Source organism: Cervus canadensis, chromosome X (genome assembly GCF_019320065.1).
Source record: "Cervus canadensis isolate Bull #8, Minnesota chromosome X, ASM1932006v1, whole genome shotgun sequence".
In the NCBI taxonomy this organism is placed as follows: domain Eukaryota; kingdom Metazoa; phylum Chordata; class Mammalia; order Artiodactyla; family Cervidae; genus Cervus; species Cervus canadensis.
Genome location: NC_057419.1, coordinates 55,456,226 through 55,471,361, shown reverse-complemented (window position 1 = coordinate 55,471,361; position 15,136 = coordinate 55,456,226). Strand labels below are relative to the sequence as shown.

Genomic DNA, 15,136 nt, shown 5'->3' with positions numbered 1-15,136 from the left:
TTTCCCAAGGTGGGAAAGAGGCTTGGCTATAGCAAGCAACTTGTTCAAGGCAAGGCTCCCAACCTCTCTAGGTCATAACACACTGAAAACATGTGCATGGCACACTTGGGTGAATTAATATTACCTGCCTAGGAGGCAATCTTTCCTAATACTTGTGCAATTAATTCCTGGTCCTGTCTGGCAACTCTAGGTTTGAGGGATCCATTTCTTTCCACCCTTTAACGTATTTGTGGCAGCTGTGAGTGAGACACATCAGTTGGGAAACATTGGTTTAAAGCTACACAGCCCGGGGCTTCCCTGATGACTCAAGACTGTAAAGAATCCACCTGCCAATGCAGCAGACCCAGGTTCAATCATTGGGTCGGGAAGATCCCCTGGAGAAGGGAACAGCAACCCACTACAGTATTCTTGCTTGGAGAATCCCATGGACAGAAAAGCCTGGCAGGCTACTGTCCACGGGGTCACAAAGGGTTGGACATGACTGAGTGATTAACTTTCACACAGTCCACCTGAGCTTTCTGTCCCACCATACCCACCTCCCTTGATGATCCAACCTCAGCAGTACAGGAAACCCCAACTAAACAGAGCACCTTTATGGTGCTCACCACTCCTCCTTCATCCCTTCTCCTTAGGAGTTCAAACCCGGGACTGAGATAACATCTAACTCAACTTTATGTGGCACATCCAAAATGTCCATATGACACAGTGCACTACAACAAAGACACGGACTTTATTTAGGCACAGATACATTTTCCAACAAGGTAGGAAGGGGTTTAAAATTACAACTTCCTGGGGCAACTGCTTCCAGTATACTTCTGAGAGGAAGGTGGGAAGTGGGGTGGGGGACTGGGTCACAAGCATTAAGGCACAAGTTCACCAACGAGGAACTAAGCAGGGAGAAAAAAGGAGGCCTTGGAGGAAGAAGAAAAAGAGGAAAGGGGAAGGGTCCTTGAGGAAGGTGAATGAGGAGGAGGAGAAAGAAGAGGAAGGAAGGAGGAGGCAGCTTAGGAGGAAGTTGGCCTCAGATCATATACAAGGTTGACTATGTCAGACATCTCTAAGCCTGGGTTGGTTCAGCTGGGCCTGCTCCAGAGGAAGAAATTGCAGCGGGAAGAGGGGTCAGTGGGAGGACCCTGGGGCCTGGCACACATGTAGAAGTGGCGGCCCAAGTTGGGTCCTGGCTTCTTTACAGTTCGCAATACACATGGCTCCCTGTGTCCCCCACAGAGGGGCATGGGCGAGGGCCCCCCAAGCAGAGACTTCCAAAATGAGGTCCGTATCTCCTTTTCATCCTTGGCCTCTGAAGCCTTGGCCTGCCCCTCCACCACATTGGCCACCACGTCTTCTTCTGAGGTCTTTGGGGTCACAAGGGTGCCCAGGCTAGGAAGATCCAAGTTAGAAGTTTGGGGGCGACTGGAGGATGGCTGGAAGTAGCTCATCAGGTTTTTTTGGCCTCTACTGGAGCCAGTTTTACTTGGCCGGGACCTAGTTGAGCGCACACGGGCTTTGTTTTGACGCACGTGTACCTGTGTTTGATTGCTGGGTTGTAGTGCTGACTGCTTGAACACAGGATCTTGTTTGAGGTGAACCAGGAATCGTAGGATCTTGAGTTGGGTACCTGCAAACTCGGGGAGGAAGCAGGTGCACAGAGGTGGGCACTGTTTTGCTGGCACAGAGGATACATTTAAGACTGCACCCACAGGGCAGTGGTCAGAGCCCATCACCTCAGGCAGCAAGAAGGAGGCCTGAAAGGTGTCTATGACCAGGGTCCTATCCCCCAACACGTAGTCAAGCCGTGAGCCATAGTTCAAATGGCGGGCACCACTGACTGTTGACCAACAGGTGAAGGCCCCCTTCTGCTTTGGCTGGAAGCAGCGGTAGCTATCGATGAAGGGTCCCATGTGGGAGCCACTCTCGCACCCCAGGTTACTGAGCAAACCATCCATCCACTTGCGCCCTGGGTCCTCTTCAAAACATTCCTAGGGAAAAGGAAGGAGGACAAAGAAAGAGGCAGAACTAGATGCCTAGAACTGTAAGGGACTAATTGCTTCATTTTACATACAAGAAAATGTGACTGTTCCAAAGAAGAATGCTCAAGGTCATACAGTCCGGAACTGGCAGAGCTGGGATTCACTTTGCATCCTTAGTGATTTAAAAGCTCATGCTTCTTTTTACTTCTGCATCAAGCTACATCTACCTTGCACTGGGCCATAAATCCCAGGCCTGAAAGCTTCCTGTTGGTTAATCAAAGCAATTCTCAGAATTGCTCACCAAGAGAATGGAAAATAAGATGTTTAGAATGGTTACCTCCACGAAGTTGGGCTACAGTTAGGAGTTAAGACTGTTGCCTTTTCATGTAAACCCTTTAGTACTATTTTGGTATTTGAGGGGCTCAAGGGATTCACATCTGAATACTTCCTTTGGCTCTGATTCTTAATTCATCATCCACCCAATCCACTCACTCACCCATTCAATGCAACAAATGTTCAAAGAACACTGATTATGTGCCAGATGTGATATGAGTGACAAAGTGGGACCCTGATCTAGTCTTGGGGACCAACAAGGCTTTCTTTCAGCAAGTAATCTGGAGCTGAGAAGCGAAGATTGAGCAAGAATAACCCAGGCAGAAGGTGTTACAAATTGAGAGAACAACTTATGCAATGGGCCTGTGGAGGGAGGGAACAGCGTACCCAGAAGACTGGAGGGGCAATGAGACTGTGGGCCAGAGTACCAACAGGAGATGACTATCATAGTCCACATAAGCAAGATATGATGGTCAGTTAGACTAGGGTGGTGCCAGAGGAGACAAAATGAAATTAAGAGATGATTTGGAGCTAGAATCAACAGTACTCACTGGCCAATTGAATGGGAAAAGGGAGGGTAGAGAAGGACAATACTAACACGATTCCCTGGCTTCTGGTTGGAGCAACCAAGAGGATGGACGGTACCATTTAGGGAGGATGAGACTAGAATAACTGGTCTTGTGGGAAGTGGACATATTCTGCTATTTTGGAAAGATTGTGTTTGTCATGTCATCTGGTACTATTCTTTTTTGGGGGGAAAAACACATGAAGTGCACTCAAGAGATCTAGGATATTTCTGAACTAAGAAGAGAACACATAAAGGTGTATGACACTATCACAGGAAGCAGGAAGAACAGATTATAAGTAAATACCCAATGAGGAATAATGTAGGGAGGACTGACGGCTTTCAGTTTGTAATGTACACTTCCTTCCCCACCATGACCATCACCAGTCTCTAATTATCTCATTTCTGCTCATTTTCCCCATTGGGAGACACATCTATGTCCTGTGGCTCTTCTGCAAACTAATCAAGGAATCTTCCTACAGCCTCTTCTTTGAGGCAAGCGACTTGAAGATTCTAGCACAGTGGTTCTCAACACTAAATATACAATAAAATCAGCCTGGGAGTTTTTAAAACATACTGCTATCCTGGCCTCACACCCAATAGATTCTGACTTAATTGGTCTAGGGTTGCATCAAGGTATTGATATTTTTATAAAGCTACTTAATCTAATGTGCTTTCAGGGGTTGAGAATCATTGGCCTAGAGGGACTCAGAGATGAGGGGTTCATACAAGAAAAGAAGACAGAAGGGAGGGGATGCCCACCAATTCAGAGGACAGTGAGAAAAGCCAAAATGAGTAGAACTTTTGCAATGGGCAGAGAGGAGAAAACCTGGGTGGAGTGGATGGAGTGTGAAGGGGTGCTGAGGATGGGAATAAAGGACTGAGCAGAGACAAGGAAGAGCCTTGAATGCCAGGCCTGGGTGTTTTCTCGGCATGTCTGCAAGGTAACTGGGAGGTATTGAAGATTCGTGAGCAGGAAACTTAGTCTATTAGGGAAATGATTCAGATAATGTGAAGTTTGAGGCCCTCAAAATCTGACTGGAACTCTCTAGCCCCATCCTCTGCTACTCAACTTCCTTCCCTGTCATCCCCTAATAAGAAGGGGACTTGTAGTTCCTAATGCACACCAGCCAAATTCTCACCTTGCAGCCTTTGCTCATCATGCCAGAATGATTTGCTCTCCACTCCACCCCCAAGTTCTTTTCTACTCATCTTTTAAGACTCAGCCATTTTTGTAATTAGCCTCCAACTAATAAAAATAAATGAAAAAAAAAGACTCAGTCATTTTAAGATACCTCCCCTGAAGTCCAGACACCATTCTATAGTTGACTCGTCATGTGTCCATAGCCAACCACCATGCTGAGAGCTCTGGGGGGCCAACAGTCAGAACTGACTGATAAATGAGTCCACAGCATAATCCTCAGTGCTTTGAGAACAGAATTTCAAACTAAGCTCTGCTTTTCCATGAAGGAAGCTTGCCACTGGGCCAAAAAACAGCACTGATTGGCTGAACAGAATCACAGGAGTGAGGTCAAAGGCCTAAAGGGAACCTTACCAGGTTGACTGCATCCCAGTGGTCAATGGGGCGGTGGGCTGTATTCAGATCACCCAGAATGATAACATGGCTGAAAAACATAAAATGAATGTCAAGAAAGGGAAGCAGCAGTCCTGGCCCATCTACTGTCTCCTGGGCCCAAGATCTGCCACCTGCCACATAGATGCGCAGGTGGGATCCAACAGCAACGCATAGTAGTCTACCTCTCCAATTTCACTATAGCCTTGATGCCTTTTACAAATGTCCAACCCAATTCTGATCTCCAAAGGTAACACTGTTTCTTGTTTGACATGATTGTCTCACTGATCTCTACCCAATGACATCTTTCTGATCCTTCAAAGATGAGCTCAGGTACCATTCCCTCTAGGAAGCATCTCTTGATTATTTCAACCCAACCTCACTTTCCTGTCCTTCTCTGGGACAAGACTTTTCATTTGTTCTAAGTATGTTACCTTCCTCTTATTTCACCCTTAAAACTTCACTGAGGTAGGGGTTCATATAGGGCTTCTCTGGTAGCTCAGCTGGTAAATAACCCGCCTGCAATGCAGGAGACCCCGGTTCGATTCCTGGGTCAAGAAGATCCGCTGGAGAAGGGATAGGCTACCCACTCTAGTATTCTTGGGCTTCCCTGGTGGCTCAGGAGGTAAAGAATCTGCCTGCAATGCGGGAGACCTGGGTTCGATCCCTGGGTTGGGAAGATCCCCTGGAGAAGGGAACAGCCACCCACTCCAGTATTCTGACCTGGAGAATTCCATGGACTGTATAGCCCATGGGGTAGCAAAGAGAACGACATGACTGAGTGACTTTCACTTTCAGGGTTTCATATACTTATTTTACAAAAGAGAAAACAGAGGTGGGACTAGCTTTGGGGCTCTTAGTGAGTAAAAGGAGAAGCCAGGATATGTGACCAGAGGTATTTGAGTACAAAACTCATATCTGTATCACTTTACTTGGTCCTCACAAGCTCTTAAATAGCAGAGCCTATTCCCTTGGGCATGCTGATGTCTACAACTAGGCTGTGAATGAATTCAAAATACAAAGATCCCACATCCCCTCCCAATGGGTCCTGACACAGGACTGGGCACCCAGGACAAGCTCAAGGAAGCCTTGCTGCACAGGCTTGCAGTACCTGCCAGCTGCCAGGAGAGCTTCTGCTCGGATCTGCAGCAAGCGATAGAAGCGCATCTTAAAGGCGAGTCGCTCAGGCTTCCCAGGGTCCGCATGGGGGCAGTACACGTTGATTAGGGTCAAGGTCTTCTCCTTCCCTTCCCATGTGCTGGTAAGAAGAGAACCAGCCCATCAAAAAGGGATCACTTGCAAGCCACCCTTCCCCTTCCCACACCATGTGACTTCCACTCAATGGTTGTCTATGGGATGGAAATAAAGGAAAGGGATAGAGAAATATGAATGAGCTGGCATACACAGGACTTGAGGATTGACTATACCTATGATGACACACAGGTAAACCAGGTAATGGTAATGGTGCTGCCATTCACAAAGATAAGACACAGAAGGAGAGCAACCTAGGGCAGTAAGTACAAGGTTGGCTAACTTGCTTTTGAGGCACCTGTGGTAATAAAAGAGTTAGGCCTCCCAACCAGGATCCCTCCCACCTCAGCCCCAAGTAGAGATAGAGAACTCAAAGCTCAGAGAAGAATATGATTTGTTCAGGGTCACAAACTAGGTAGCTTAGCCAGGACTAAAGTCCAGGAATAGCAAGTTTAGGAAGTTTTCCAATGGTGAATGTAGGTTTATAAGGCAAGCCTTAGAACTACCACATTCACAGAGTTGAACTAGCAATGATGGGTGACAGGGGGATGTGGACTATTACCAGATCTTGTGTTGTGTGAGGAGGGCCCGGCCCTCACTATCCAGAGCTCGAAGCTCCTCTTGGGTGAAGTCATCCATGTTTCCATAGCAACCCACATCCCCATTCTGAGTGGCAAGCAGGCCACTCAGGCCTTCTTCAGCAGCCACTGGGGTAGCACTGTCCTTACAGAAAGTGGCTACACCTGGAGACAGAGAGGGTACTGGTGACTGAGCAGGCCTGGCAGTCAACAGCCTGTTACACAACCTATTGCCCCTGCACAGGTCACATGCTCATCTTCATCAAGCATAGCTCTCTTGATGACTCTCCCAACTCAAGGGCCATGGATACCTGGGGCAAGTCTACTCAAACCCTGGGTCTCAGTTCCTTCATCTTGAAAAGATACAGATTAATTAACAGCTAATATTCTAAGTGCTTTACATGGTAGCTGCTCAGAAAATGCTAGCTATTATTATTATCATATGAACTAATAAGTTCAGTTCTTGCAACAGCCCTAAGAAGTACACATTATCCCCCTTTTCCAAGTGAGGAACTTTAAGCATAAAAAAGTTAAATAGCTAGCCAGAGGGTACACAGCTAGAAGTGAGCTAGGATTCAAACTCAGGCAGTCAGGCTCCAGAGCTCATGTAACTAACCACCACTATTGTGCTCTTGCAATCCAATATTATACAAAAAAAAAAAAATCCATCATATCATCTGATGTGGCTTTAGCTCTGTAGACAAAAAGCCTACTTTTCTTACTGCCTTCTCATTAAATATTGAAAACCCTTTTCCACCTGCCCTCATCACTTTAAAGTCCCCAGAAAGACCAATTTACCAGAATAGCCACTGCGGTTGCGGCTGAAGCTGAAATAGGAGTTGTAGCCCTCAATGATAGCCAGGGGCTCTGTCAGCACATCCCCTGGGGGAAAAAAGATGTTAAGATTACATCAGAGATAAAACTAGAAAAACCTGGAATTATAGCTGTAGGCTAATGCCTTGCACACATCAGAGCCAGGGTGGGAAGGGAAAATTAAGTATCTATGATTAGAGAAGTTAGAAAAGTGGGGACGATAGAGGAAACTGATACCAGAATTACAAGAAAGGGGAAGACTACCTAATGGGAGGTGAAGAATTAGGTGGGAAAAGGCTAGGTAACGGGAGGAAGTTGGGGGTGAGAAATGGTTATATGGGAGAGAAGACTGGGAATCTGAGCAGAAGGTAGGAGAGAGAGGGAATTGGAAAATCTGAACAGAGGATGCAGGGAAAATAGGTAACCGGTCTTAGAGGTGGTGGGTGGGAGAGGGAAGGAATCAGGGGATTGAGCTGTGGGGCAGGGGGGTGGAGGCGTTGTGTGTGCAGCGAATTACCAGACTCTAAGCTTGGGGGTGGACATGAAGTAGGAATGAGAGGCTCTCTGGAGAAGGAAATGGCAACCTACTCCAGTATTCTTGCCTGGAGAATCCCTTGGACAGAGGAGCCTGGGGCTACAGTCCATGGGGTTACAGAGAGTCAGACAGGACTTAGCAACTGAGCACTCAGCTGGGGAGGAGACAGGGGGTAGAGATAAGGGGTCTGGGGACTTTAGATAGAAGTTTAAAAAGGAGGAAATTAGGGAGTCTAAACTGGGGACAAAGATGGGGTGGGAATTAAAGGATATGGACTGGGGGCAGAAAAGGGAAATTGGGGAAATCTGATTTGGGAGTGGGAGATGGAAAGTGTGTAGGGGGAGCAAATTCTGGGGACTTAGCTGGGGTAGGAGAATGAGTAGGAATCGGGATGTGAAACAAGATGGAAATTGCAAAGGGGAGAGAATTATGATTTCGCTGAGGCCAGGAGATGATGTGGGAATTAGGAGATCTAGCTAGAGCGTGAAACACTGAGGGGAGATCGGGATTCCGAATTGGCTCTAAGGGGAGGATTCTAAGAATAGAGAAATGGAAAAGTGAAGTAAATGAAGCAGGGGGCAAAAGTTAGCAGAAAGGGGAAAGTATGGTAGGGGGTCCTAAATTCTTGAGCGCTCACTGGTTACTTTGGTCTCCTGAAGACATACGATGTCTGCATCCAGCTTTTCCAAAATGCGCCCCATAGCCATGGCGGTGCAGCTGCTGGGCTCCTCGTATCTCGCCCCTTGCAAGGGGCTCCGGATCCCATTGATGTTCCAGCTCACCAAGCGCAACATGTCGACAGCTAATTACAATGCCTTTGAGCCCGCGCCCAACGCAGGCGCTAGGGGAAAAACTGGAAACTCCTAAGTCCGACAGGCCTGGACCTCCCGCGCGCGCGAGCTTTTGCGCAGGCTTTCTAGCGGTCGGGCGTACGTGGGGCGGGGCTTCAAACTCCTCAGTTTTCATTGGTAGGAGGAGCGGAAGCTGATGGGGACGGTGCGGTCGGCCTCCCCTAGGGGAAATGAATAGTGAGAGAAAGGTCACGGGTTGGGCTTCTCCTACCACCCAACACAGGCTCGCGTGCCTGAGTCTAATTGCGTTTCTGCTCTGCTCAAAGTCCCTTTGGTGCTTTCGATTGCTTACAAATGAGATTTCACCATTATTCAAGTGGCAGAGCCTTAAGCGGAACCGTGCAGCAAGCGGAACCGCGCAGCGACCAAAACCCCGCCCCTAGTGTTCAGACCGCACCCGCTTGGTACCCAGAAGGCTTTGACGTGGGGAGCTGGGAGTGTCTGGTATAACCCTGCGTGTAAACCCGGAAGCCAGACTGAGCAAAGGGAGCTTTGTGGCTGGAGGCCTGAGCAGTAAGAAACGCTCTAGATTTTGGAAATTAAGCACTTGTTGGTAATTGTTTGCAATTACTTTTTCCCAGTCTATAGGTTGTCTTTTCTTTTTGTTTATGGTTTCATTTGTTATACAAAAGCATTTAAGTTGGATTAGGTCCCATTTGTTTATTTGTTTTATTTCTTTTGTCTTTGAAGACTGATCTAAGAATATATTATCAGGATTTATGTCAGAGAATGTTTTGCCTGTGTTCTCTTCTAGGAGATTTATTATGTCATGTCTTATATTTAACTCTGTAATCCATTTTGAATTTATTTTTGTGTATGGTATAATAGAGTGTCCTAACTTCATTTATTTACATGAGGTTGTCCAACTTTCCCAGCACCACTTGCTAAAGAGACTGTCTTTTTTCCACTGTATGGTCTTGCCCCCTTTGTCCAAAAGTAATTGAAGTAAACATGTTAAGACAGAAATATAGACCAGTGGAGCAAGGTAGAAAGCCCAGAGATAAACCCATACACCTATGAGCACCTTATCTTTGACGAAGGAGGCAAGAATACACAATGGAGTGAAGACAGTCTCTTCAATAAGTGGTGCTGGAAAAATGGACAGCTAACTGTAAAAGAATGAAGTTAGAACACTTCCTAACACCATCACAAAAATAAACTCAAAATGGATTAAAGACGTAAATGTAAGGCCTGAAACTGTAAAACTCTTAAGGAAAACATAGGCAGAACTCTCTTGGACATAAATCACAGCAAGATCTTCTATGACCCAGCTCCTAGAGTAATGGAAGTAAAAGCAAAAATAATCAAATGGAACCCAATTAAACTTAAAAACTTTTGCAAAGCAAACCATAGACAACATGAAAAGACAACCCTCAGAGTGGGAGAAAATAATAGCAAATGAAACAACTGACAAAGGATTAATCTCCAAAATAAGCAAGTGACTCATGCAGTTCAATATTAGAAAAACAAACAACCCAATCAAAAAATGGGCAGAAAACCTAAACAGACAGTTTTTCAAAGACATACAGATGGCTAATAAACACATGAGAAAATACTCAACATCACTTATTATTAGAGAAATGCAAGTCAAAACTAGAATGAGGTGTCACCTTATACTGGTCAGAATGGCCATCATAAAAAAAATCTACAAACAATAAATACTAGAGAGGGTGTGAGAAAGGGGAGCCCTCCTGTACTGTTGGTGGGAATCTAAGTTGATATAGCTTCTGTGGAGAACACAGGCTTCCCTCATAGATAAGTTTGTAAAGAATCCGCCTGCAATGCAGGAGACCCCGGTTTGATTCCTGGGTCAGGAAGATCTGCCAGAGAAGGGATTGGCTACCCACTCCAGTATTCTTGGGCTTCCCTTGTGGTTCAGATGGTAAAGAATCCATCTGCAATGCAGGGGACCTGGGTTCGATCCCTGGGTTGGGAAGATCCTCTGGAGAAGGGAAAGGCTACCCACTTCAGTATTCTGGCCTGGAGAATGAGGTGTCACCTCATACTGATCGGAATGGCCATCATCAAAAAAATCTATAAACAATAAATGCTAGAGAGGGTGTGGAGAAAGGGGAACCCTCCTGCACTGTTGCTGGGAATGTAAATTGATACAGCCTCTGTGGAGAACACTGGAGATTTCTTTAAAAACTAGGAATAAAGCTGCCATATGACCCAGCAATCCTGATTCCGGGCATATACCCTGAGAAAACCACAATTTTAAAAGACACATGTACCCCAATGTTCATTGCAGCACTATTTACAATAGCTAAGACATGGTAGCAACGTAGATGTCCATCAACAGATAAAGAAATTGTGGTTCATATATACAGTGAAATATATGTGTGTTTGGTGGAGGGTTGGGTGGGTGTGTGAGCAAATGCCTGCTCAGTTGTGTCCAACTCTTTGTGACCCCATGGACTGTGGCCCACCAGGCTCCTGCATCCATGGGATTTTCCAGGCAAGAGTATTGGAATGGATTGCTATTTCCTTTTCCAGAGGATCTTCCCAACCCAGGGATCGAACCTGGGTCTCCCACATTGTAGGCAGACACTTTACCATCTGAGCCACCAGAGAAGTCTATGCTATGTATATTTTACCATAATTAAAAATAACAATAAAAGGAATGAGGAACCTTCACCTCTTCCTAAAACATCACCTAAAGGGAAACACATACCCATTAAGCAATTAGTCCCTATGCCCTTCACCACGAGCACCTGGATGCCATCAATTTGCTTTCTGTCCCTGTGTGTTTATCTATTTTTTATTTTTCATATAAATTAAATCATTGAAAAATGTACTAAATCCCACTGAATCATACACTTTAAAATTGTTAATTTTGTGTTGTGCAAATGTTACCTTGGGCTTCCCCAGTGACTCAGTGACAAAGAATTTACCTGCAGCGCAGGAGACATAGGAGACACGTATTTGATCCCTAGGTTGGGAAGATCTCCTGGAAGAGAGAGTGGCAACCCACTCCACTATTCTTGCTGGGATAATCCCATGGACAGGGGAGGCTGGAAAGCTACAGGTCAAGGGGTCACAAAGAGTCATGACTGAGCACTCAAACTTTATCTCAATTTTTAAAAAAGCATATACACACCATAATATATAAAATAGAGAATCAACAAGGACCTACTGTACAGCACAAGGAACTCTACTCAATACTCTGTAATAACCTATATGAGAAAAGAATCTGAAAAAGAATAGATGTATGTATATGCTGTAATTTGTTATACACCTGAAGCCAACACAATATTGTAAATCAACTATATTTCAATATAAAATAAATGTTTTTTTAAGAAAAGGAGAGGATAATGAAATGTTCTATGTGCATTTATATGGAAAGATATCAAAATATATTGGGGGCAGGCTGCAAAATAATATTGAAACTTTTGAATAAACCATGGGGAAAATGGGGGAGGGGGAAGCACTCTAATGGAGTAAGACGTAGGAGAGGGCTTCTGGCTTTATTGGGCTCAGGGAGGTAGATAGGGAAGTTGTATCCAGCCCACCCTGTAGCCATTATTTTTCTTTGGCCTTATAGCAGCCCTAGGATGTGACCTGACAAGTACTTTCTCTTCATTTCTCAGATGGTTAAAATCAAGACCCAGAGAATCTAAGAGGATTATCCACGTTCCAGAGCAGCACTGTCTCCCAATATAACCCAAGTCTCTTCCATATGCATTTATCTCACTTCCTTGTCAGAGCAACATTGTAAGGGACATTAAAACTAAATAAGAGAGCTTCAGTGAATTCAAATCAGTATCACAGAAGTAGTAGAGCCAAGATTCAATTCCTATCTTAATCAGCTCAAGGAATACTGATTAAGTTTTTTTCTAATCACCCATGCACCACTCCAGTTGGATCTTTTTCTCTGGGCCCCCACACCACCCTATCGTCCATTCTGTCACACCACTTACAATGCACAGCTACCATTGATTTCTATTTCCATCACTAGACTGCCAGCAGTTTGACAGCAATGACCATGTCTGATTCATCTTGTTAGTCCCATCCCCTGGTGGCTCAGAGGGTAAAGCGTCTGCCTGAAATGCAGGAGACCTGAGTTCAATCCCTGGGTCAGGAAGATCCCCTGGATAAGGAAATGACAACCCACTCCAGTATTCTTGCCTGGAGAATCCCATGGATGGAGGAACCTGGTAAGCTACAGTCCATGGGGTCGCAAACAGTCGAACACGACTGAGAGACTTCACTTTCACTCACTAATATTAGCACACAACACATGTTAGGAGTTAATAAATGTTTGCTGAATGAATGAACAAGCAAAGGACATTAGCAAGAGCATCAGCAGATTAGTGACTTGTTTTCTGAGAACATAAGAATAGAGATAATAGAAGTGCCCAATATCCAGGGGAAAGTATAACTTTGCATCCTTAAGTTCCTCGCCCAGAATTGCAGTATAATTACTTTTCCCCCAGAATTCCAACCATCATTCTCAATGTCTGCAAATAAGACCTAAAGAGCTGCTTTCCCCCCTGGAGGACTTAAAAGTTTCCCCCTGATGGACTTACAGGCTGTTGCCATCAGAAAATAGCTCTGCAATTGAAATTAAAATGTTGGTGCTTTAAGCTTTTTCATGTTTTTGGTGGTTATAAGCTTAGGATTGAGTCCCAAGAGTGGAATAATTAGGACAAAGGAAATGAACATTTGTATTGCTCTTACTTCATATTGCCAAATCACTTTCCAGTAAGGGATCATGCCAATTTGCACTGAAGACCAATATGAAACAGCCCTAAGGAAATCCAGATCTTGCCTGTTTCCATTGCTGGTTTTCATTTCCCCATTCTGCAGTAGCTTGTTAATATTAGTTCTGACCTTCGGGGTTGGCCTGAAGAGAAAAGGCTCCGGATGACTCAGGAACTTCTTTGGCAACTACAACAGCTGATATTTCAACAGCGGGTACACTCCCCCTCTTACCAAGGGTACTTCCCGGCCTTCCCAGAGAACCAACGAGCACCTCCAGACTCCCTGTTTGATCACTGGACCTGCTTTGGAGGTCTAAATGCAAGAGTCGTGTGTCGGATAATTAGTGATGGAAGAAAAAACCTCTAGGAGAACAGGTAGGTGAGACAGAAGAAAAATAGATAGGAGTTAATACAAATATAAATCCATTCTTTAGGCTCTCTGGAAAATTTTCCTAGTGTAGGCAGTCACTTGAACTGTTCACTAAAGTGTATGGGAAGTTTGAGATTAATATAATTTCTATATCTCATTATCTATCATCCATTCTGACCTGTCTTTGTGGAACACTGGCCCAAAGGGCAGTTCCCTAGCACTTTTAGAAGTCTCTCTAACTTGGTCTAGTCCAGTTTCTTTTTTTTTAAAAGCTGGATGATAGATATTACATTTCTTAACTGCCAACTGGTATATAAAGTAGGACTGGTTTGCTGTGGCACTTTGAACAAGCTTTTTAGCTTCTTTGGGCTTCAGTAGCCTCCTCACTAAAATGGAAATTAAAGTCCCTATCCTATTTCCCTCAAAGGGCTGTAACAAGGTGAAGAAGAGCAGGATGAGAGGAACCAAAGCCCTTTGAAAATATTTCAGGATTTCTGTGCTCTGTGTTAGTGATCTTACCTTTTCTGTAGCCTCCACAGGTAATACCACCCACAACTCTCTTCTCCCTGAATGACTGTGGTTTGTGGAGTGCAAACCTTGGGCTCCAGGCATGGGGCTGAAAGTAGTGAGGGGATAGTAGGTCAGGGAAGTGGCTAAGAAGGAAATGGCTCCTAGGCTGCTTCCACAAAAGGCCTAATATGCACATATAGACACCTGACCTATAAGCATGCAATCTCCCCTCCTCACTCTAAAACAAATGCATTCACATCCATACACTCCAAGAATTACCAATACGGAGACTCCATTTGTGATTTTGATATCCATCAGTACTGTCTTGACATGGCTTTTAATGAAATTCTTCCATAAATTCCATACTTTGGGAGGATGATCAGAGTCTGTATGCCTCAGAAAGTCACACTTTATGCTTTCCTCCATACAATTAATCCCAAATTAGAATTTGTGGTTCAACTCTTCGTCTTGAGTTAGGGTTAGTAAGTCTCTGATACTGAGTGAACCTTTTTTTTTTTTCTGTAACCAGTTAATTGGATCATTTTGGTGAGTGAGGGGACTTCATTCTTTAGTTCTTTTTGTTTTGCCCCATTCAGAGTTGAGAAACTCTCTAGATCCTCCTATCACCTTCTACCTTAAAACCAAGTTATTTCCCCCACTCCAGTTCCCTGAATAGCTCCCTTTTTATAAAATTTATCTTGTTGAATGAGGATTATTTGTACACATGTTCATCTCATCCAGGCAGAGAGATGTAGATTAAGCAAGTATCCTCTGTGCCAAGGCCTAAGCTGGACATCTGGAAACAGATCACAGATAACTGAAATCCAGTACCTATCCTTAAAGAGCTCACAATCTAGTAGGAAAGTAAACTGGTAAAACACAGGTTGATACTTGCTCAGATAAACAGAAGCATATAAGCAATGTGGGAACCAAAGCCAAGGCTTCTCAGAGGAGATGAGAATTGAGCCCAGCCTAGAAAATTGAGTCATATTTCACTGAGAATGGAAAGGAAGAGAAGGCATTCCGGGCTGAGCGAACACCCAGAGGCAAAAAAGTACACAGTAAGTTTGGGGACCCAGTGAGT

General features: G+C 44.7%; 2 protein-coding genes across 6 annotated transcripts in view; one reads left to right on the top strand and one right to left on the bottom strand.

The window, feature by feature from the left end:
- Positions 1-711: 711 nt before the first annotated feature.
- Positions 712-8,606, bottom strand: APEX2 (apurinic/apyrimidinic endodeoxyribonuclease 2). Of its 2 annotated transcripts, none has more exons than XM_043457554.1 (6): positions 8,263-8,606; positions 7,069-7,152; positions 6,255-6,435; positions 5,553-5,699; positions 4,424-4,493; positions 712-1,979 (listed from the first exon to the last, which is right to left on the bottom strand). In XM_043457554.1, exons 1-6 carry the CDS (start codon positions 8,582-8,584, stop codon positions 1,074-1,076), a joined length of 1,710 nt encoding a protein of 569 aa, XP_043313489.1. In that variant the 5' UTR covers positions 8,585-8,606; the 3' UTR covers positions 712-1,073. The 2 variants fall into 2 exon arrangements, with proteins under 2 accessions (XP_043313489.1, XP_043313490.1); XM_043457555.1 differs by having other exon boundaries at positions 8,256-8,548.
- Positions 8,607-13,221: 4,615 nt separating this feature from the next.
- Positions 13,222-15,136, top strand: part of PFKFB1 (6-phosphofructo-2-kinase/fructose-2,6-biphosphatase 1) — a 99,325-nt gene continuing 97,410 nt past the window's right edge. The window contains exon 1 of one of the 4 annotated variants that reach the window (XM_043457559.1): positions 13,222-13,547. Coding sequence is in view for 1 of the 4 variants with exons in the window: in XM_043457558.1 (XP_043313493.1) it covers positions 13,520-13,547 (28 nt within the window). In the remaining 3 variants the exon portion in view is untranslated. Of the gene's footprint in view, positions 13,548-14,622; positions 15,114-15,136 lie in introns of those variants that run through there. The other 3 variants (XM_043457558.1, XM_043457556.1, XM_043457560.1) reach the window with 3 other exon arrangements.